A 24,363-nucleotide genomic window follows, 5' to 3' on the forward strand; every position below is an offset into this window, starting at 1 on the left:
AGCACTGCATGACAAACATAGACAATACTGAGCCAAACATAGACAGTCAAAGTGATTATGCGAAGGGTGAGAGGGAACAAAATAAACATGTGGAATGGTGGAGTCTAGAGTTCAGACTTGAATCCAGGGAATGAAATGATCAATTATCACTGTGGGGTGATTTTGCCTTTGGTCATTCTCAAAAGCCCAGCTTCCACACCAGCAGATGACAATCTAGTCTAAAATAATAAGTATCTGTTTATTTCTGCTGTCTTTGTTCAAGGTGGAACCCAAATTTTGGGGTATAAATGTTTACATTTTCTTACAACAGCTGCATCTCAAATTATTCCAGACTAAAATGAATATAATGTTAGTTTTTCGGGTTAACAAGTGTTTCCCAAATCTAAATCTTTTCTTGGTTATTGCTGCTGTGATACGTTACTAACATCGGCAGTTTGCACACTCTTAATTAAAATTAACATTTTTTTTTTTTTTTTTTTTTACTTATTATTTTATCTGGCCTGTAATATCTTATTGAACGCCATCAACCACCAATTGTGGGGAGCACAAATATATCTACTTAGTCTTTTCCACTTGGGCTGCTTGTGAAGAAGTGGTAAGTACTCTCACGGCCTCCTTGTCTGACGTACTTCACTTACCACTTACTCCATAGGTACTGGTCATCTTTCTGGAGAAGGTTACAGATGGATTGTGAGGTTGGGCTTTCAAAAGCAACAGCTTGTCTAAACATCTATATCATTTGGGTCACTCGCAGGCCAGTCTCTTGTTAATGATCGACTCCCCCTCACACATGACAGTTAAGGGTCCGTCATCATCGAACGGCTGTTGCTGTACAGTAGAATTCCAAAATCTTTTTGGCTGCAGGATTTCTTCTCCATGACTTCTCCATGTAGCACTGTGATGAGAGGCTGCTGGAACACTGAAAACCCATCTGAGCCTCTTCTCCATCACTGCATTTGTGACTTTTGTTTGGTCAAGGTGTAATAAGAGGTTTATGCAAGAGTCAGTGTCCAAAATATGGGCAGTCTCCATGTGGAAAGCTCTTGGGGTGAGGCAAACTAGGAGCACTTTATGTCCATTAACGTGACTTTCTTGACTTCAAAGGGCCATGTCAAATCTACTCCTACATTAGTAAATGGAGGCTGGATAGTATAAAAAAAGGCAGAAATTAATGAAATTGCATGGTATCAGATTCAATGCAATTCCAAATTGGCTGTTACAGCACTATATGTGCATGCATAGATGTATTTCCTGGTTTCAGATCATATTTGTTAGTCTTTTTTACATAGGGACCGGGACCTTCAGCATGTGCTGGGGCGGTTTGAGGGCCGAGTGCGACGCAGCAGGGATGAGAATCAGCACCTCCAAAACCGAGGTCATGGTTCTCCATCGGGAAAGGGTGGCGTGCCTTCTCCGGGTGGGTGGAGAAGTCCTGCCTCAGGTGGAGGAGTTCAAGTATCTCGGGGTCTTGTTCACGAGTGAGGGAACAATGGAGTGTGAGATTGACAGACGGATCGGTGCAGCGTCCGCAGTTATGCGGTCAATGTACTGGACGGTCGTGGTGAAGAGGGAGCTGAGTCGAAAGGCGAAGCTCTCGATTTACCGGTCAATCTACGCACCTACCCTCACCTATGGTCATGAACTTTGGGTAGTGACCGAAAGAACAAGCTCGCGGATACAAGCGGCCGAGATGAGCTTCCTCCGCAGGGTGGCTGGACGCTCCCTTAGAGATAGGGTGAGGAGTTCGGTCACCTGGGAGGAGCTCGGAGTCGAGCCGCTGCTCCTTCACATTGAGAGGAGTCAGCTGAGGTGGCTTGGGCATCTGTACCGGATCCTCCTGGACGCCTCCCTAGGGAGGTGTTCCAGGCATGTCCCAATGGGAGGAGACCCCGGGGAAGACCCAGGACACGCTGGAAAGACTATGTCTCTCGGCTGGCCTGGGAACGCCTCGGACTCCCCTCGGAAGAGCTGGAGGAAGTGTCTGGGGTGAAGGAAGTCTGGGCATCCCTGCTGAGGCTGCTGCCCCCGCGACCCGGAAATGGATAACCGGAAGAAGATGGATGGATGGATGGATATTTTACATAGCTATTACCATGTGCAAAACTTCACTATGGAAATAATTTTTCTCTTAATTAAAACTTCAGAACCACTGGTCAAAACTAGCTATATAAGAAAGCCTCCTGTTTGTCAACCTGAGGTGAAAGCCAACAATTTACCAGCCTGTTGCACGCAACTCTCTTACTTTTTTGTTGCCTAATTAATTCCCTTTTCAGTACTCCGCCAGCCGATGTTTCATGCAAACATAAATAATTTTACATGGAAACAGATTGGTCAGAGAAAATTCTTGCCGTACAACAATGAGACAACATTTCTGCAGCAGCAACGCACCTCCTCGTCCTCTGAGGTATATCTGGGAAACAAATTACTGATATTTAATTTCTGCACAAGGATCTTAGAGGTAATTATTTACTAAGAATATGGACTTGAAGCTCTTTTTCCCCCCTTCTGTTGATACTGACTGTTGCAGCTCACAGTTGTTATGATCCATCTCATATGATATTCAAACGCCATAACAGCCTCATTCGGTGTAATAATCGCTCTTTCGTTCTATGATCCGTCTCACTTGAAAGTTGCTTTGGATGAAAGCGTCTGCTAAATGAAAATAATGCAATAAACACACAGAAAGACAGAGTATGTGTGTTCTGTCTGTGTTGCTGCAGAGCTGCACGTGCAGCATTACGATCAACAGCAGGTCCCGCCCACATCGAGGGGATACTGCCTTCAGTGGAAAATCAACCAGGGAAAAGCTGTTTTGAGTCAGACCGTGTCCAGTAATGCAGTGGAGACATGCCATGATTCTGTACCTGAACTAGAACCAAAACAGGATTTTTCTCTGTACCAGCTTTTAGTGTTTCACCTCATTTTCATCAAATGATCAAATACTGTGATGGATGATTGAATTTTTTATCTTGGTGGCTTACTCAGTTAGTGGAGTTTATATGATGCAAACTATTTATAAAAGTGGTGTCATTTTTTTGATCTCTTGCCCTGATGCACCCTACAACTTTTATCCTTAGCCATCTAAGAGAGTAGCTTGAAGCGAAAGTTTACCTTATCTTTAACTGTTTCGTGAGAGTATCAGTGTTTACACGCTTAGCCAACCTGGACACCCTTTCCTACTATTCTTTATACCTTTATGTTTAACCACATGAGAACACAGATAAGCGCCTTTTACATTGGTAGATTCGCTGCGTCTAAGGCTCGAATCTAGTGTGTCGCCTGTCCCCTTTACATTAACTGACATGCGGTGGCATGTCGAACTGGCCCCACCAATGACTTGCCTCTGAGGGTACACTTAATCGTGGGTCAGGACTAATGTAAAGAGAACTGGGGTGGTGGATCATAGGTGGGATTTGTTCTGCAAGCTCCTCATCCTCATAGCCGTGCATGTCATAAATGGGCATATTACAGAACCGTAATCTGTAACTGGCCTCTAAAGTGACAGACTGTGGCTTTGCAAAACTCCGAACTTGGGTTATTAACAAACTGAAGACCCTTAAGAGAAGGTATTTGTGTTCAACAAACACAAAAGAGGGAGACCGCTGGTCATATTTTTGCAACACGATTCGCGCAAAGTCGCTACGCCAATCCTGTCGTTATACAGCAGGTTATACAGTTATACACCCGCTCCATCTCCTGCATCAGCCAGCTCTTCTGATGTTGATGAAGCCAGTGAGGTCAACCAAACAGACTTGTTACGTAATACCACTCGATAACGCCTCCCGAGTCGTCTTCCCTCCCCTCAGGTACAGGGGAGGACAATAACACGCTATGCATTTACACTGACCAGCGCCCGTTAAACACGCATTCACCATCCAGGGATAATACCGGGGTCTAATTTAAAAACGCCTATAGACTAAAAGTGGCCATGTATGTGGCCAGAAGCACATTATCTACAGTATTATACTAATGTGTATGATGTCTGCCATGTACGTAGGAATTTGATTGAGAGCTGCACTTTCCTACCAGATCACTCATAAGTGTCAAACACCATTGCACAACAGACAACACACATTAATGAATCTCTTGAATCACTTGTTGATTCATACTGAGCATCACGCCATCAACTGAATTCAAATACAGTGAATTATACAAAAATCACAGCAAAACTCTTACTTTCTGAAGTTATTTTATTTTTGTGAAGATTTGTCAGATCCTTTCCTCTGTACATCTGCCAGGTAGTTTCACATAACAGTCTAACCTTTCATCCTGACATTGTACGAAACACTCAACTTGGATCTTTGCTTTAAAAAGCAATTCTGATGCTTATCTGTAATGTCAAGGAAATGAGACTACTTTTCAACTGTTGTTTGACCATTCTGTTGCCAACTGTCTTCATGGTTTTTCCGTTTTCATGCCGTTTAATACCTTAGCAGTTTCAGTCACTTGCATCAATGTTACCACCCTTTTCCCATAGGTCCAGTGTGTCTCTGTGTAAACAAACTGCTCTGGTTTAGACCAACTGTGTTGCTCCCATGTTAGTTTTATTACTAGCTTTGTTGACCCATGCATGGGTCTGGCACTTGACATGGCCATGTGGAGGCCCCATGCTGCTGGGAGGCCCCACATGCAGGAAAGCTGCTGTGTGATTGGAGGAAAAGTGCCTTGGATGAATGAGCACTGTGCATGGAGCAGGAGGCATGAAAGACTGGACTGATACGCCCCCTTACATTCTTTATCCCTTGTTCTCCCCTCTGGTCCTGTGTTTGTCTCACTACAACCCCCTCGTTTTTTATTGTATAGCTTCAGGTTGAGAAGAAAGGGTAACAGTGAGACATATTGTATTATTTTATAAAAACAAAAGGACAGTTGTGTGACAGCAGAGCGTGAAAACACAACTGCCACCATAAGTGCAGATACAAAAACAAGGAATGAGCGGGTATTTGCGAGAGCATTAGAAAAGTGGGCAATTTTATTCCGTATCATCTGTAACCGAATGAAACAAAGTTAAATGACTTACCATTGATTGTATAAAAAGTGATCTGCAATCACATATGACGCCAATATGGAACTGCCTTAAAGTGCAACAATGACACTGGTTTCAAAACACATCTGACTCTCAGAAAGTATAGATTCTTTAATGTAATGCTAATTAAATGTTAAAATGAAATAAAAAAAAAACAAACTTTTGGCTTGTGTCCCAAAATAATTCAATAGTTAAATCATTATAAGTCCAAAAAGTAACATATTTGTTGTCGGCCTTAAAAGATCACTTTTAAAGCCGCCCTGTGCTTTTGGGATGCAGGTGAGTACCAATAGGTCTTAAGAGAAAAAGAAAAGTGTAAACTGGTGTCAGTAAAAGTGACTCTTTGTGATTGTGACTGGTTGGGAGAGGAACTCTGGTGCATCGACGTGGGTGGAAGCACAGCTGGAATGGTTAACACTTGACACAGCAGCTGTTCACATTGTTGAGTGACTTGCAGCTTTAGTACGGCAGCTCAGTGTGCTGTTCATAGCATTGCCCACAGTAACCGGTAAACATTTGACTGTAGTTTACAATCTGCGAAATATGGATTTCTGCATGTGCTATATTATTCACATTATCAGGACCCAACACAAATGTTTAGACAGTGGTAAGGTGCGTCTGTCACTGAGGTTTTCTGTTTCTTGTAATTGCTCAGGCATCTCCATTATCAGGCTGAAACCTGAGAGTCTCTGTGTCCCTCCAGGGTTTATCTGTTGCTGCTTCTCTGTGTAGATCATCACCGTTGTGGCTTCAAAAAATTGATTTATTCACATCATGGGTAGTTTTTTGCAAGAAACACATGTAAGTGGTCTTTTGTTCTTCATTATCTCATTGCTAATGATGTGAGGTAATTGAGTTTGGCCTGAAGGCAGAAAAAGGTGTGGGTGCCAGTCAGTGAGCAGTTTCATTTCCTTGTTGAAAGAAAACAACATCTCTCTTGGAATTTTATACAAAGCATTGCCAGAAAATGCCATTGTATGTGTCCTTTAAGGTCCTCGCAGCGTGTAAAATGGCTTGATGGCGGGCCCATTGCATTTAATCATTCGTTGAAGTTTTACTGGCATGCTTGAAATACTTGTCCTGTTACATGACCCAATTCTGGCCAAGCGTTAGCTGTCGGACAGATGGCCTCACATTTGAATTTAAAAATACTTTGTTGTGCAGAGGAATTTGTGGTCGACTCGATGACTGCAAGGTACCCAAAGTCCTGCGACTGCAGCCCATGTCCAAATGATCACCCCTCCACTACTGTGCTCTACAGTTAGTATGAGATGTTTGAGTTGATATACTGTCACTGGTTTCCGTCAAAGACGGCGTTGTTTACAGTGGCCCTGAAGTACAATTACAACTACAAAAGCGAAAGCACAACGACAAATCAAAAAACACAAAAGCAAAAAAGAAAGCACAAGAACAAAAGAAAAAACACAACAACAGAGGAAGCACAACGGCTAATTAAAAAACACAACTGTAAAAGCAAAGTCACACTGCTTAATGTATTTGTGTTTATTAATTTGCCGTTGTCCTTTTTCGTCAAACCGGAAAAGGTAGGTACCGTCGAGCGACATAACTCATCACCAAAAAAAAAAGCAGGCATCTGTGATATGTTGGTGATAGTGAAGTTATTACATTTTGTTGATGACAAAAATCATCCATTATTCTGCAAGAGCACCTGTTTGCCATCTAACTGTTATAGTATCATCAGTAGGAGACCATCAACCATTTTGGTGACACTACAGTTAGTGATACTGAAGGTATTGAATATTTTTATTTGGGGATTGCAATTTTGTAGACGAACCCTAAGTAAAGTTGCATATTCACTTCAATTTATTTTGTGCAGTTTAGGTCTTGTTTGATAACAAGTGGCTTGTAGCCTGTTGTCTGTGTTTCAGTGGTTGGACAGAGGCAACATTCATGCTTTTACGCCTCTTTATTAAGGAGTTATTGACCGCAGAAGTGGGAATCTGCGAATATCTGTCCAACTTTACCGCACCTTAAAAGGTATTGTGACATCATTTTTAAAATGCTTTTAACACTATTAAATGTCTTGGCCAACATCCCTCAAATGTGTCTAAAAGGGTGTAACAAGAAAAACTTCACTCCAGTACTCCATTCCTGGCTTTTTATGACGGTGTTTTTTTGCGCCGTGAAAAACGCTTCCTTTTCCCCCTTTCCTGTCAATCATTGCTCCGCTCCTCCTCCCAACCTCCTCCTCCAACCAACTGCTACACACTTCTGCCGGCGTCTCCACACACACGCGCGCACACCGACCACAAACACCCACACACACAGCCCAGACAGGGCGACCACAGCCCGGGGATGAAGTCCGTGCGCACACCGAACCGGACTTCTAACAGCAGCGTCGGAGAGTTAAGCCGGGAGCGACAGGCGAAGCATGCACGGAAAAGCAGCACGGCGAAGTAGTCCACCGCAAACAATCATAAAAATAAAGGCATGCAAGCAGCAGTGTCCCCTTATCTTAAGTCCAGTCAGTGGCCGCGGGTCTTCTTAGCAGTTGTCCTCCGGGTGATGAGAACAGAAGAGGCTCTAAACAGCTCCGTGTTAAGCCTGATTTATGGTTCCGCGTTAAATCGACGCAGAGCCTACGCCGTAGGGTTCAGCGTACGGTGCGCGTCGCCGCGTAACCCTACGCCGTAGGCTCTACGTCGGTGTAACGCGGAACCATAAATCAGCCTTTATGGTGCGCTGGAGAGGAGAGGAGGCAGGGAGCTGGGTGGAGGGGGCGGTGATTTAGCGGGCCGTTACGTAACGACCCGCCACCAAACCACATGCGCCGTTTTTGCATAGTTATGCGGAAAATCCCAGAAAGCACACAATACACTGAATGTTAAAAGTTCGTCGTTTTTTGGGTGTAATTGATGTCAAGACACCCAACAAAACACAAAAAATCAAGAAAAATTTGTTTTTCATCTCACAATCCCTTTAAAAAACAGAAGGGCAAATTAAAAAATCACAACTACATGAAGCGGTTGTTCCTCTTTTGCTGTTGTGTTTTTTAATTTGCCACTGTTTTTTATGTTCTTGTTTGTGGTTGTGATTTACTCTTCAGGGCCACCGTACATCACCATTTTGGCCAAACATCCATTTTGGTCTCATATATCCAAGGAAAGAACATTCCTCCAAATATTTCGTAGTTTGATGCAGCTTTGCACACCTAATCCATGCCTTCATGTTCTTTTTAGAGAGAAGAGTCTTTGTCCTGACAACCCCTCTAAATAAACAATAACATTTTCCCCATTTTCTAAAACATATTGCTGTGAACTGTAACATTTAGCATGCTAACTGGGGCATGTAGAGTCAGAGATCTAGCTCTTGGCTTTTTTTTTTTTTTTTTTTACAGTATATCTGACCTTGGATTGAGCTTGCAAAAATGTTCACTGTCGGGAAGATTACCTTGGATCTCCCACTGGTGAATACTCTTCCTGGCTGCAGGATGATGTACTTTAAATTGCTTGATGCCCAGAGTTTTGTGTTCAGCTGCTGTTGACAGTAAGCTGTTCTGGGTGAAATATTAATTATGTTCGTTCACATTCATCCTCCTGCTCCCCCTCTTTCTACTTACGTTTCCCATGACATTTAGTGAATAGATGATTTATTAACAAAAATGGACTAATGACAAAAGTGTTAATGGTATCAGGAGCAATGACCCCTAGTGCCATCATTTCTCCTTCCTTTTATCACTTGTTCTATGAATCACAGAGACGCTCTCTTTGTCAGTTGAGTATATCTTTTAAATGTTATCATAAATCGATGGCTTATTTTTGTATCTCATACAGTACAGTATGGGATGCACTCTTGTATTTTTGCATTATTGCAGTTACTTATAACGCCGGTCAAGGTATCTAAAGTGTGAAATGAGCACTGTTTGTTTTATTTATGGGTGGAAAGTTTGCTGCTTTATATTTATTCTTTAGATTTGGCTGTCAGTCTCTGTTTGATCTCATCTACTTTTGGGAAACTGCTGTCCTTGGTCCGCTTGGTGTAAGCTATGAATCTGTTGGCTCAGCGCCATCGCAATCCATTCAGTGCAACTCAGTTAGACCGCTCAGCAGCCACTATTTCCCAGAGTGCAATCTGCCCTTTCAAGCATCTCCCACTTGTGCAATAAAACGGGAAAATGTCTACTTTTTCAGAATCCCCCTTTTTCTCTGTGTTGGGTCATCCTGAGACGTTGGCGGTTACCCGTTAGCATGTGGGCGTGCATGCATCTGTTATTGTATGTGGGTACATGTTAGCACGTGTGTCTGTACTGTGGTGTGTGTGTGTGCGTGTGCGTGTGCGTGTGCGTGTGCGCGTGCGTGTGTGTGTGTGTGTGTGTGTGTGTTACACTAGATACAAATCTAGGGCATGTCAAGGTTTCTGCTGCAGATGTGTTGAATATAAAGGGCTCTGTTTCTAGATGATACGCTCACTGGCTGAATATATGATTTGCTTCTGTATGGGCATGCAGGCTGAGTTTTCTGCCTCTGTTTCCAGGGCTTGGGGTGATGCAGAACCGTACCCACCTCTTACCAACTGTAACCGTTGGCAGTGAGCTGGGAAATGGCTGCTAATGTTTAAATGACTAAGTGAGACCTAATTACTGAAAATGAGAAGGAGGAGGCAAGGAGCTGTGCAAGTGAACAGTGTTTGCTGACACACACATACAGTTGTGCTCATGTTTTAGTTATCTTTACTCACAGAGGGTTTATGTGTCAGTAAGAATGAGTTTTCTCTGCACGTGTCCCCGTGCATGTTTATATCGTGTTCATTGCAGATGTGTGTGTGTGTGTGTGTGTGTGTGTGTGTGTGTGTGTGTGTGTGTGTGTGTGTGTGTGTGTGTGTGTGTGTGTGTGTGTGTGTGTGTACAGAGTCCCGTGCAGCAACCTTTCTCAGCATTACCCAGCCTCTTCATCAGGAGGTGATGGTGGGGGTCAGGCCTCATTTAATCAAGGAAAAAATTCCATCTCCCATTAACTTAATTAATCCGACGGCTGAGAAGGAGAAGCTGAAAGAAACCAGCCTGTGTGTGTGTGTGTGTGTGTGTGCGAGTGTGAGAAAATTGCATTTTTAAGCTGAATTCACAAAGAGGTCTGTCAACTGAATTATGAAAGAGCTTTTTAAATTATATTACGCGGTTCCCCACGTGTACATGAACTCATGTAATCCAATGCTTCCCACACAAAGACTGTTGTAATTTTGCTTTTCAAAGTAGAAAAAAACTGCCATTTTCCTTATGGCAGACCTGTAGAACGTGCGTGTGGCACTTTGATGTAGTCCGTTAATCTGTCATACACACTAAAACACACAAAGACGCTGTTCAAACCTGCGGCCCATTCTGATGCAATCCCAGAACACAATTCCAGACGTATTCAGATCTGATCACTTAGGACACATTTGAAGGTTGTCTGGGATACTTGTGTCCACATTGTCTTCATGGTGAGCACAAAAGTGTCTTGGGACAGATTCAGGGGCTGCCTAATAAACTAATGTTATCAATGTAAGCAATGAGTGTATGCTTTTAGCACACGAATGACTGCAAAACAGCTTTGTGTCATTTGGTTCTTTTTATTCGTGTTTGTGGAGGATCTTTCATTGTATTGTATACATACTACAACATTTTTTACTGTACATATCCATAGGTACATATCTTTTGTTGAAAAATGTTTGGGGGGGAAACGTTTGTGGTAGATCTTCATCTGATTTTTATTCTTTTTTTTCCTTCAAGTTACACCTAGTTGGGGATGTGATTATCGGGATACTGCAGATGTCATCGAAATTAAAAAAAACATGATACATCCGGCATTGCAGGGTGAAGTGCGATATATGCCCAGCAGGTTGCACCATCAACATCATAAAACACCTGCAATTAAGACTCACGCACCAAAAGTAAGCAGTGTGGTGTATTTAACTGCAAAAGAAAATAATGCAGGAAATAACAGTAAAATGTCACCGAATTTAAGAGATACTGCTTTTGTTTGGTTGAATCTGTCTTGTTTAGGTCCAGCAAGCAGTACCCAGGAAAGCATATTTTATTGTCCTCTACACGATAGTAAATGTTATAGGAGAGCTAGTCCTAGTTCCTCTGGCGTCTGAGAAACACAAAGAAATTAAAGGCCTTTTAAAGTTAAGCACTTTTTTCATGTCACCCCCTTAACTTTTATCAAATGTAATGAGTATCAATAAGTGTATTGATGCATATTGGCAATAATAAACAGTATCGGTATTCATATCAGTATGATTCATTTCCAAATGATACCCATCCATATGACTTGTCCCCCGTTACATTGAGATTGGTTCTGCTACCAGTGGACATGGCTGGGAATGAAAGGGGTACAAAACCCAACGTTTGGGTTTGGCTGGAAAAGTTCAATCACAATGATGATTTGACAGGAATCACTTTATTCTTTATTATCAATTTATAAGCTGAATTAAATCAGAGACATTTATTAATGTTTGTTATGAATTAGGGCTGGGGGATATGGACCAAAAGTCATATCTCGATATTTTCTAGCTGAATGGCGATACTCGATATATATCGATATTTTTTCTGTGACATAATTGGGGTTTCCCCCAAAGCATTATAGCATAGCATCTCTGTTAGCTTCATTTTTTTTGGAGGCAAACCCTTTAAAAAACAGTCAGTTTTAATACAATGCCTCGTGCCAAATGTCACACAGGTACCTTTATTAACAGAGGTCTGCACAATATCAAAATGTATAAAACAAATGAATTAAAAATAAACTGCCTGCATATATAGAATAAAAAGGCTTCTTGAATAAAATAAAACAAATATCCCTTTCCTGCATAACCATTAAATTAAAATACACTGTGCAATTAATACAATGTAGACAGTAACAGGCAGAGTTTTCCACTGAGGTTGAAAGTTGTGCAAATAACAAAACATTTGTGCAAATCTCAAATAAAACATTCAAGTCAATTTGTCACAAAATAAGCTATAACAAAATCATAAAAAAAAGCTATATCGATATAAACGATATTGTCTCGTACCATATCGCGTTTGAAAATATATCAATATATATTAAAATCTCGATATATCGCCCAGCCCTATTATGAATCATTGGACATTGTTTGATATCATGATGATGATCATGATGGTGATTGGATCTTCATCCAATCACCATCTTGGTGGTCATTAATGGCATCATAAGTCATTAATGACCACTAAAGAATGGGCAAAACTACAACAAATGAGAAATAGTCTACTTTACAATGAATATCTCATAATAATCATCATCATCCGCCAAAACCTCTGTCCAACAAATGCTGCAGACGGTTTGACAGATATACTTTCTCTTAAGACTTTACGGTGATCTCTCTGCCGAGGAGCTGACACCGCTAGCTGTGTTTCAATTGTTTCTGATATCTGCTAATTCATGTATTTCATGTATGAGAAGCTTCAGTCGGAGGCTACAGAGCTGCCACACTGAGGCCATGCTTTCACAGGCTTTCCCCAAAGGGTTTCTTCCAACTAATTTCAGACTGTTGCCTTGAAATGGGATATGTTTTTCATATGAATGCCCACATACCTCCATCCGTGGGGGGGTGAACGCTGATACCCCAGACCTATAACTGTTGCTGTGCGTTCAGCAGTAATAGCCACCGAGCTGCAGAGCGCTCGCACATAAATCAGCCTACAAGTTTGTCGATAGTTGACGTCAGGCTGTCTTGGCTCTTTCAACAAAAATAAATAAAAGAAGAAGAAGACGAAGTGAAGACATTTGCAAAGCACGTACACGTGACTTCATGCACTTGCAAGCCTTGTTGCGCTGGCGCATTTCATCTGGCAAGTGAATAATAAACATAATGAAGTGATTTCAGTTTATGCAATATGAGGCCGCTTGCTCCAAAGCTGTCACGCTGCCAAACCGACGGCCCTTTGGTCAAAGACCAAACCGAAAATGTGTGCTACCTCAAGGAAGAGATAGCGGCTGCGTCATAAACCAGAACAGTGCAAATCGAAACACTGTGCCATCAAGGATGTGATAAATGTAGAGACGCGGTTTTGAATCATAATTGTGTTGCATTCATGTGATATTTATAAATAAATACACTCTTTTGCCCCCTTTTGTGGGAAAGTAAAGAGGAAGCACGTCTTAATTATGTTCTTTTTGTCATTGCTTTTGTGAAAATGATCTCTAATACACAGAGGTGTCAAGTACAAATACTTCGTTACCTTACTTAAAAAAAAACAAAAAACTATCCAGTTAAATTGCTCCGTCCGGATAGAGTGAATTTGGTTGTGGTTGTTTCAGATGTTCTTGTCCAGTTTTGTTCTTACATCCGTTCCCTCAGATTCCTGCACAAACTAACTAACCTTGGATGTACATTCCAATAAAGGTTAGGATAAATGATAACATGCCTCTGAAGTTTGTTTTTGCGCCTTTACAATACTTATAGGCAACTAGTCATCATATCTCCTGCTCTCTGAAACACATGTTAATGCTCAATAGTACACATATATGGTTCTTTAATATATTTGCATTATACTAAGATGCATTCATTTTCAATGGCTTTTGTCCTTAATGGCTTTTTTCCCCCTTACATTACTTTTACTTTTATACTTTAAGTAGTTTTGAAACCAGTACTTTTATACTTTTACTTGAGTAAAAAACTTGAGTTGATACTTCAACTTCTACAGGAGTATTTTTAAACTCTAGTATCTATACTTCTACCTGAGTAATGAATGTGAATACTGAAGACACCTCTGCTAATACACAGTTGTAGATAATTTAACTCCTGTCTTCCGTATTTTCCCTCGCGGGCAGCACAGTGACGTGGTGGTTAAAACTGTGGCCTCACAGCTAGAAGAATCCTAGTTTGAATATCAGCTGAAGCATTTCAGCGTGGCGTTTTCTCCGGGAACTCTAAAATCATACCTGTCGGTCTAATTGATGATCCATTTTGCAAATAGGAGTCAGTGTGTCTGCTGTTTGGTTTGGTTAAATATGACCCTGCAGTGGTCTGACAAATAGTATGATAATTTAATAGCTAGAACATTTTAACTGCATTTTAAGCCCTTTATTCCCAAAGATGCATTATTTCATCGTCTCATTGCCTTCGGTTAAAACTTTTAAGATACCCTGGGTTATTTTATTAATTCTTGTCTGGATCAGTCATATTTACAGTATTTATTTATATTACTTTTTGAAGAACAACATACTGTTTTTGAAAAAGTTATGGTTCCTGGGTAAAATCCACCCTCCTCGAACCCTTTGAGCTCCTCCTCAAGTGTCGCTATGCGTCAACGCGAGACAGTTATGGATTTACAAAACATGAAATTAAATCATATCACAACCCTTTGTAGTAACTGGCCTGAAATAATCCCAAAGTGTACAGGTGACGTGCATTTAGAAAATAACAGGTCATGAAGTCCACGACTTGTATTTTATGACAGCGCTGCGTCATAATTATTGGCATCTGTCTTTGATAATGATGTGGAATTGCCATTTAAGGATTAGAAACATGATTCAGCTATAATGAAATCTCAGTTTCTGTTAAATGTCCTTCATTTAACAAAGCTCTTCTTTGACTGCAGCTATCACAGCGTTCTGCAGCTCATCTCACACCTGCTCATCAACCTCTCTCTCCGGGGCGCTGCCGTCTCACCGGCTCTAATGTCCTGCTGCTGACATACAAATCCGTTCAAGTAGCCGCACAGATCTCATTTGCAGAGCTCCTCCTCCTTTATGTATGGCCTCCTCTCTGTCCTCAAAAAACCCTTTTCTGGAATGCACTACCCTTTGTATCCGAGCAGCAGATAGTATTGGCTTTATTAGTTATGCTGTGAAATCAGAAATTGATGCATAAAAACAGAGAAGGTATGCGAGGATGGACAAAATGATAAATTGCATGAATGCACGAAACAGTGACTCGGAGAAAAAGTTGCAATGTTATTTGTACTTGAGCTATTGTATTTTTCTGAGCAATGAAATATTCTTTTATTTAGATGCTGTGGATACTATTCATATAAAAATGTACTTACTTGAACTTTGCTTCTGGTATAAGGCAAATCTAACAAACTTTTCCAACCTGTGATTTCTGCAGAAAAGCCCGTTTCAGTGGAGCTGAGCTGCGGTGCTGGGCCCAGTCATGTAGTGTTGGAGCCGGGCTCGCCCCTCCTGCTGGAGTGCAACCTGGGGGCCAGCGACACACCTTTCAATGTCACCTGGTTCAAGGATGGCCGGCTGCTGCCTCTGGAGGGAAATGACTATCTGCAGTACCTGGCTAACCGCTCCCTCCTCCTGCGGCCCACCTCCCCGGACAGCCGGCCCCCCCAGCACGTGGAAGGGAGCTACAGCTGCGTGAGCGCCAGCGCGCTCGGAGCCCTGACCAGCCGGACGGTGAACGTGCTTCTAGCAAGTAGGTGTCCTGCGACCTCCGGAGCACTCAGCTTAAGGTCAAGTGCAGGTTTAGTGAGACTGAAGCTCAACGTTGTCTGTAGATAAGATAGCAGTGGCCTTTTTGTGCATCATTATAATCTATTAAAAGTATGACAAACGTCTCTCATCGTCAGAGGTGTCAATAGTATTCACATTCATTACTCAGGTAGAAGTATAGATACTAGAGTTTAAAAATACTCCTGTAGAAGTTGAAGTATCAACTCCTGTTTTTTACTCAAGTAAAAGTATAAAAGTACTGGTTTCAAAACTACTTTAAGTATAAAAGTAAAAGTAATGTAAGGGGGAAAAAAGCCATTAAGGACAAAAGCCATTGAAAATGAATGCATCTTAGTATAATGCAAATATATTAAAGAACCATATATGTGTACTATTGAGCATTAACATGTGTTTCAGAGAGCAGGAGATATGATGACTAGTTGCCTATAAGTATTGTAATGGTGCAAAAAGTCAAACTTCAGAGGCATGTTATCATTTATCCTAACCTTTATTGGAATGTACATCCAAGTTTAGTTGCAGGAATCTGAGGGAACGGATGTAAGAACAAAACTGGACAAGAACATCTGAAACAACCACAACCAAATTCACTCTATCCGGATGGAGCAATTTAACTGGATAGTTTTTTTTTAAAGGCCGAAATGAAATAGAGTAACAAGGCTGTTTTTAAAATGTAAGAAGTAAAAAGTACAGATAATTGTGTGAAAATGTAAGGAGTAAAAGTAAAAAGTCGTCTGTAAGGTAACGAAGTATTTGTACTTTGTTACTTGACACCTCTGCTCATCGTCAGGGATGCTTTTGAAACAGTTAAGTAGCTTGATATTAATACCGGTACATCTTTCTTTATAGGAAAACTATTATATTTTGCATAATTCTGACAGGACAGTTTGCAAAGATTTTTTTTCTCAGTATTTGAAACCCATAACTTATAAAAAGTGGAAAAATGTGAGGTGTAACATCAAAAACACATTTCCAGCTTTCAGCTCTTGAAGCGTAATACTCATGTTTATTGTCTTCTATAATTGGTGAATATCTTTTGTTTGTGTTGAAACCAGATGAGGGCACCGTCTCTATAACTCTGTTTTGTAAGTGATTAAAACACGTATCTTGGATTATCTTGAGGAGAAGCGTAACATTTTGAGATGTGATGTGCTTGGTTCCTTCTTTTTAAAACTAGTGGCACCCTTAATTTTACACACTTTGAGTTACCAAGTTACTTGATGAACTGAGCTGGTGCCTTAGGAGAGGACTTGGGACATTGGAAGCCAGCCAGAGTTGAAAATGCTAAGAGAAAATCTACACAATAAAATCATATTAAGTGCTGCCAAACATGAATTATACCATTTCTTTTTATTTATTTTTTTTTTTACTTAAATACAGCAAATTTTAATACCCGCGGGTCGTGAGTTATGATGGACTGGTCAGGTCTTCAGACCTTCCCTCATGACCCCAGACAGATGGAACAAACATCAGCAACCCTGTGACCTTAAATATGAATATAATGATATAAAGGGGGTAGGGCTGGGGATCGATTCAAATCTCAAGAATCGATTCGATTCTGATTCTTAAGATTCAGAATCGATTATCAAGATTTGATTTGATTCGATTCGATTCCGATATTGATTTGGGTTAGTGTTATTAAAACAGTTTTTTGAGCATGAATATGCATGAATATGTATATGAATATATATATATATATATATATATATATATATATATATATATATATATATATATATATATATATATATATATATATTATATGACTGTAGTTAAGTATTGGCAGCCAATGATGCTGTAAGGACCAATCAGCTCCCAGAATGCTGATAGAACTGCTTTCAGAAACATCGTGGGTCAGAATTACCAAACAGATCCGGGGAGGAAACAGAGACGGATGAAATCAGTTTTATTTTTTCCCACATTCCGTTTTTATTTTTTCAGTTTTCGGTCTATTTTGGTTTTTAATTTTTGAGCATTTGGTTTTTAGCATTTTTTTGCAAATGTAACCCCAAGACAGTATATAAAGTAATGAAATATAGAAAATTTAACACTTTAATGTTTTCATACCTTTAAACATATTTAAAGGCAAAAACATGGCACCAGTTATTCTCGTGTCCAACAAAACATTCCTTTTTTGGGGATAAACAAACATATAACATATAATACAAAATTTGTAATGTAATGATGAAAAAAAATACATAAATAAATAAAAGAAAAAAAAAATTAAAAAAAAAAATCGATCTTTAGACATATGAATCGATTTTTAGGAATTAATATGGGAATCGATTTAGAATTGGGAAATCGATTTTTTTCAACACAGGCCTAGATGGGGGTAAAGAAAATCGATGCATGAATTAGCATGCTGCATGTCAAATGAAAAAACACAACCAATGCACCATATTCAGGTTATGATTGTTCTGTTCTGAACCACGTAGGTGTGAAAGACAAACACATTCATATGAAATTCACAGGCACTAATACAAATTGAGCAACTATGAATGATTCTCAATGGGCTGTAAGTAGAACTTTAAAGAGGAGCAGGCTCCCCCAATCCATCACAGGTGAATGTGCTTAGCCACTGAAACATCGATCGTACTAATCTACATAAACAGGCTAAATATTGTAACCAAAGATCTCCTTCCTGGCCCAGGTAGCTGTTTTCTTCAGGGGATAATTAGCTAGAGCCTGTGCAGGCTTTCATATTTAAGAAACTGGCGATAGTTTCATAGAACATAATGTCTGTTTTTCAATGTAGTAACATGTTATAACATCTTGGTGACCGGTGCAGGATTAAATCAGCTGCATTTTCACTTATTCTAGACTTTTAGGGGTATTTTTGATAGATGCAGGGAAGATAGATAAAGCTGACGATGATGGTGACGGGACATACTTCTGAGACTGACCTTCGGTGTGTGTGTGTGTGTGTGTGTGTGTGTGTGTGTGTGTGTGTGTGTGTGTGTGTGTGTGTGAGAGAGAGAGAGATAGCTGTGACCAGTCTGAAGAAGGCCACTGCCAAACTGCATCAACACCGACATTGAGCGGACATTCCCCCGTCTCCTACTGCGTCTTCACAAGCAGGAATGACACTAAACTGAAAAATGTTGCCGAGATCACATCTGTGAAAACACATCAGGAAAGCCACCTGCTCCGGTTTTGCTGTCACAACATATGTATGGTGCACATGTGCATGTGCGCGTGAGGCCGACAGGCAGCCAAGGAGACCTTTTTTCTTTTCTTTGAAGACAGACTTTTAAAATTCGATTTTCTGCCTTTCAGTCTGCAACTCACTTATCTCCTCCAGAGAAATGTCCGAGCCGGCACACAGAGGACATGTGGCATTCACAAATAAACAATTATGACGACTTAAAAGAAGAATCCTTTAAAGTAAATTCATCTAATCTCTCTCATTATGAGATGGCTGAATGAATGTCAATATTTCCAAATTTAGTTTCATTTTCACAATACTCACAATGTATCATACTATAGTTATCATTCCATGCAAATAAAACAAGTGAACACAAATGATGACAAACAGATTAAGACAAAGCTGTTTGTTCAAATGCGCTTAACAATATAAAAACAATTCCACGTTTAAATAATTTATTAACAGGGAAAAGCTTTGCAGAATTACTGTAAATTGCTTCATGCATGCGTGCAAAAACTGAATGAGCTCGGCATCTTCACCAGCAACAGTTATAAATATGGTTTTGAGGTTGAGGGCACACTTGATGAGCTTTCGCAGTGTTACTCGGTCTTTAGAGCCGGGTAGTGAAGAGGTCACGGGCGGCATTATCTGCTTGTACAAGGGGAGGGGAAAAAACCCTGCAATCTGATAGCTGTGGGGCCAAAGAGTGGGGCACAGACAGAGGGACAAAGACAGCCAATGAGTTGGGGTAAAGTCGAGGGCAGGGGAAAAAAACATCTGAGAAGCCCGAGAAAATATGTACAAAACCAACTTTTTTTCATTCATTTTTTTCATTTATTCTTTATTTCATTCAAAAACTAAAACAATTCAATACAAATACAAATGTTCTTAAATTGTGAATGAAAAGGGAGCAGAAAGAAGAAGAATCTTATCTGATCTGCCCCTTTTTCCAAGAAATAACTTCACAAATAACATAAATTAAAAAAAAAAAAAAAAAAAAACAACAACTAAGTAAATAAAAAACTAAAATAAAATAACATTACCGCCGTCTATGGGTATGTCAATCAAACTTGACTAACATATTTCATTATATTTACTTAACATACAGGCTTAATTGTTCTTTTGAATGTAATGTTTGATTTGGATTCTTTGTTTTCTTTATTCAGATTGTTCCATAAACTGATTCCTTTCACAGAAACACAACGTTCCATCAATTTTGTCCTGCATCTTTGATGTATAACTTTGAATACTGGATGTCTGCGTAGACATATGCCTGATGAGATGTTCAATATCCCTCACACAGAGAAGCCCTGTTGCTAAAAGACCATTTAACATATTTTTTCTTACTCCTGTGTCTTGGTATGTCACCTTGAGCTCATAGTGGTACCATGCACGTATACGTGGCAACACAAACCCAGAATGCTGTTTTTGAATATCTTAGAGAAGGATCTTTATTGTTCTGTACAGAAAAATGGTCATAATTCTGACTTTTTTCTCAGAATAGTACTATTTTTTTTCCTTCAGTGGCTCTAATACACTTCTGTAGTTCTGGATGAGTCTGCTTAGACATTTCAGGAGCCTGGGGATCCTAATGGAGCCCTGGGAAAAAGACTACAATAATTATGATCAGAGATAGGGGCTCAGCCGGTCACTGTGGTCGCATACATACATTTTGGTCTCTGAACTCTCGCATCGCCCCCCCCCTTTCACTTACATTTCCTACTGCCCGCCCTATGGAGCCAAATCAAGGCCAAAAGTTTTGCTAATTTGAAAATAAAATTTGAACCTGAAAATTCTTTTTTACGGTTTCAATAAGATCTTTTTTTCAGTTTCAGAACTTTTTATTTCAGTTTCAAATCTTTTTTTCAGTTTCAGAACTTTTTTTTTCAGTTTCAAATTTTTTTTTCAGTTTCAGACTTTTGGCCCCGATCTGGCGTGGGAGGCGTGGCATCATGAGTGACAGCAACAGAGGAGGCGAGGGACGTTCCTCAGTCATGTTGCCTTCAGGAAACGTAGGTTGCAGAAGATATCAGTAGATGTATGATTCGTGATTGGCAGTGGAAAAAACTTGAAATATTAGTGACACATTTCTGTTTAAAAAGCTGTTTTAGACCGTACTTGGCACCAATCGCAGTATAAAAGCAATAAACTATACCAGACTGTACAGTTCAGCCACACTTTAAAGTTTGACATTTCCCACTTCCACATACTACCGTGAACGCATCGCAGTATCGTTTGCAATGGCGTCCGCTCCGCCAAAACAGCTTTTTAAACAGAAATGTGTCACTAATATCAATTTTTTCCACTGCCAATCACGTGAATATGGTGTATATACAGTGTTGAATCATACTTCTACTGATAACTTCTGCAATCTACGTTTCCTGAAGGCAACATGACTGAGGAACGTCCCTCCGAAACTGAAAAAAAAGATGTGAAACTGAAAAAAAAATAAGTGAAACTGAAAAAAAAAGATGTGAAACTGAAAAAAAGATTTGAAACTCAAATAAAAAGTTCTGAAACTGAAAAAAAGATCTGATACTGAGAAAAAAAAAATTGAAACTGTGAAAAAGAATTTTCAGGTTCAAATTGTATTTTCAAATTAGCAAAACTTTTGGCCTTGATTTGGCTCCATACCACCCCAGCTTATCAGCTGTCATTCACCCCCACGTGGACCCAACCATTGACAAGATACACAGTGATCCAGTAATGTAAACACAAGTCCGCGCGCAGGCATCAAAGCACACACTGATCACTGATGTAAAAGTAGGTTTGTCTATATATGTGCACTCCCTCAGAGAGCCTGGCATCCGCTCAGCCTGCTAGTGGCAAAGGTTGTTTGCAACATAGTGCAGTGTGTAGAAGTGGCAACAGTTAATCATCAATTGGCTTCTCTAAAACCTGCTGTGGAGATAAAATAAGCGTTTTCCTGAACTTAATCAAACCCTTTCTGCTACTATCACCACATCTATGTGCCAGTCTCCTTGTACTCATCAAGAAACTTCCTTTGGCGCAGCAGGAAAACAGATGGCTGCCACTACTAACAGTTGGTGTGAAACATGTTGGAATGAGAAAATTACAGTCTGCTTAGCGTCTCCTCAAGTTGGTAGTGACCCTGTCTTCGACTAAACTAAAATAGCTGAAGTTTGGAGGTGTTGAGGCAGCATATGATGGACTACAAGTCAAAATGGCTCCCCTTGTCGGTGACAGATATAATGCAGTTAGTTTAAGGCAGTTTTCTCCTCACGTTTCTAATTGCTTTTAGGATAATGATCTCCCACACTTTCCCCTCTCTTTTGCAACTTGCCGGTGCCATGCCGGTGCTGATTTACTCACTAATTAGATGGTTACTCCATCCCTTTCCTCTTGACTGAAATCTCATTTGCAACTTTAGAGACGCTCGTGGTTCTGTGGTGATTGAGCCATAGTGGCTAAAAGGGGTTTCTTTTTTTTGTTTTGATATTTTTATTAGGGGGTAAGGCACAGTTGAACAGGAATAAACAAAAAAAAGATATACAGTCTACCTCCTTTTTTTTTTTTTTTTTTGGAATTAAGAACAGAACAAAAAATCCACACAAAACAATGACAAATACACGAAAATTATTATATTCTTATATACAAGTAATATTTAAGTATTTAAGCTAAACATTATGAATTAAAAAAATAGATGAATAAAAAGGGGGAAAAAAAAAAAAAAACAAAAAAAACCCCAAAAACAAAAGAAAAGTAAATAAAAAGATAAATAAAAAGGAGGAAGAAAGAAAGGAATGAGAGAAGAGAGGGAGGGGGGGGATCCGTCAATCAGGAGGCAGGGACTGGAGAGAGTGGAAGAATGTAAGAAAGGGAAGCCACTTATTATAAAATTTGTTGCAACTACCCTTCAGTGAATATTTAATCTTTTCCAGCTTCAGAAAAAACATGGTGTCGTTGAGCCACTGGGTACTAGAAGGAGCCTTAGTCGACTTCCAGTGGAGAAGAACTTGGCGTCTTGCCAGTAAGGAAGTAAAAGCCAAAATGTCTTTTTGGTTTGAAGTAAACCGGCCATGGTCCTCTGGGAGCCCGAATATGGCAACATGGGGGGAGACTTTTATATTCACCGAGAGTATTTTTGACATGGTGTCAAAATAATTCGACCAAAAGCGAGAAAGTAGTGGGCAAGAGTAAAACATATGGGTTAAATTGCAGGACGAGGCAATTTAACCCTTTTGCCGCATTCGTCAGTGACACTGGGATAGATCTGTGAGAGTCGAGCTTTAGAAAAGTGGACTCTAAACAGTACTTTAAACTGTATAAGTGTAAGACGAGCGCAGGATGAACTTGTGTAAATTTTTTTAAGAGCAGCGTCCCACCAGTCATCCTCCAAATTTAGATCCAGTTCATCTTCCCAGGCAGCTCTAACTTTAATAACTGGAGAGAGATCGAAAGACAGAAGGTCATCGTAAACCTTAGAGATCAGTGATTTTTGAAGTGGATCATGGTTTAAAAGCACCTCCCACTGTAGAGTCGGCGGAGAGGATGGAAAAACTGGAAACAAAGCTTTAGCGCAGTGTCTAATCTGAAAGTATCGAAAGAGATGAGAAGGCGGGAGATTAAATTCACCTGAGAGATCTGCAAAGCTGCGAAAGATACCATCCTTGTAAAGATCTCCAAAACTTTTCAGGCCCTTATTATGCCATATGAGAAAGGTTGAATCTGTAAGCGGAGGTCGAAATAAATGATTGTTCAGTAATGGACCTAAAGTAGATGCTGACTTAAATTTGAAGTGTTTCCTAAATTGATACCAAATTTTAAGTGTGGAGTGAACCACTTGATTATTTGTAAAGACAGAGAGGTTGGATGGAATAGATGAGGTAAGTAGAGCAGGTAAAGAGGATGAAATGCATGACTGTGCCTCCAATTTACACCATGGCATATTCACCGATTTGAACCAAAATGAAATTTTTTGAATATGTGCTGCCCAATAATACAGTTGGAAATTGGGAAGTGCCAGTCCGCCATTGAATTTACATCTCTGAAGTGTGGATTTGCGGATTCTAGGAGCCTTCCCACACCATAAGAAGTCAGAAATAGTTTGATCAATTATTTTAAAAAAGTGTTTTGGTAAGAAAAGTGGAAGACAATGGAACAGAAATAGAAATTTGGGCAAAATATTCATTTTAACTGCGTTAATTCTTCCAATTAATGAAAGAGGTAAGCTTTTCCATCTATGGAGGTCAGATTTAATTGTAGACATTAAAGGTGAGAGATTAGCAGAAAAAAGAGAGCTTAACGTTCTGGTTACGTTGATCCCAAGATACCTAAAGCCGGAAGGACTAATCTTAAAAGGGATATCTGACTGTACGAGCTGTGTTGCTGAGTCATTAATGGGATAGCATTCACTTTTAGATACGTTCACTTTATAGCCTGAGAAAGACCCGAATCTCTGGAAAGCAGATAAAATTGAAGGAATGGAGAGGACAGGATCCGAGACATATAACAGTAAGTCATCAGCGTAAAGTGACAGCTTATATTCTGTTCCCAATCGGGAGATCCCAGTAAAAGTGGGGGAGGACCTCAGAAAGATTGACAGGGGCTCTATAGCTAGTGCGAATAATAGGGGAGAGAGGGGACACCCCTGTCTGGTGCCACGGGCTAGAGTAAAAAAATTGGACTGAATGCCATTAGTGGAAACGCTTGCTTGTGGAGACGTGTAAAGGAGACGAATCAAAGAAATGAACCCATTCCCCAGCCCAAACTTCTTCAGTACAGTAAATAAATAGTCCCATTCAATCCTATCAAAT

General features: G+C 40.2%; 1 protein-coding gene across 1 annotated transcript in view; it reads left to right on the forward strand.

Annotated features, from left to right (window-relative positions):
• igdcc4 (immunoglobulin superfamily, DCC subclass, member 4) overlaps window positions 1-24,363 on the forward strand; it is a 100,626-nt gene that overhangs the window by 12,999 nt on the left and 63,264 nt on the right. Inside the window, exon 2 of the mRNA XM_061746296.1 lies at window positions 15,092-15,406. Within this exon, the coding sequence (XP_061602280.1) occupies window positions 15,092-15,406 (315 nt within the window). The remainder of the gene's footprint in view (window positions 1-15,091; window positions 15,407-24,363) is intronic.

This window comes from Cololabis saira, chromosome 2 (assembly GCF_033807715.1).
Source record: "Cololabis saira isolate AMF1-May2022 chromosome 2, fColSai1.1, whole genome shotgun sequence".
NCBI classification, from domain to species: domain Eukaryota; kingdom Metazoa; phylum Chordata; class Actinopteri; order Beloniformes; family Belonidae; genus Cololabis; species Cololabis saira.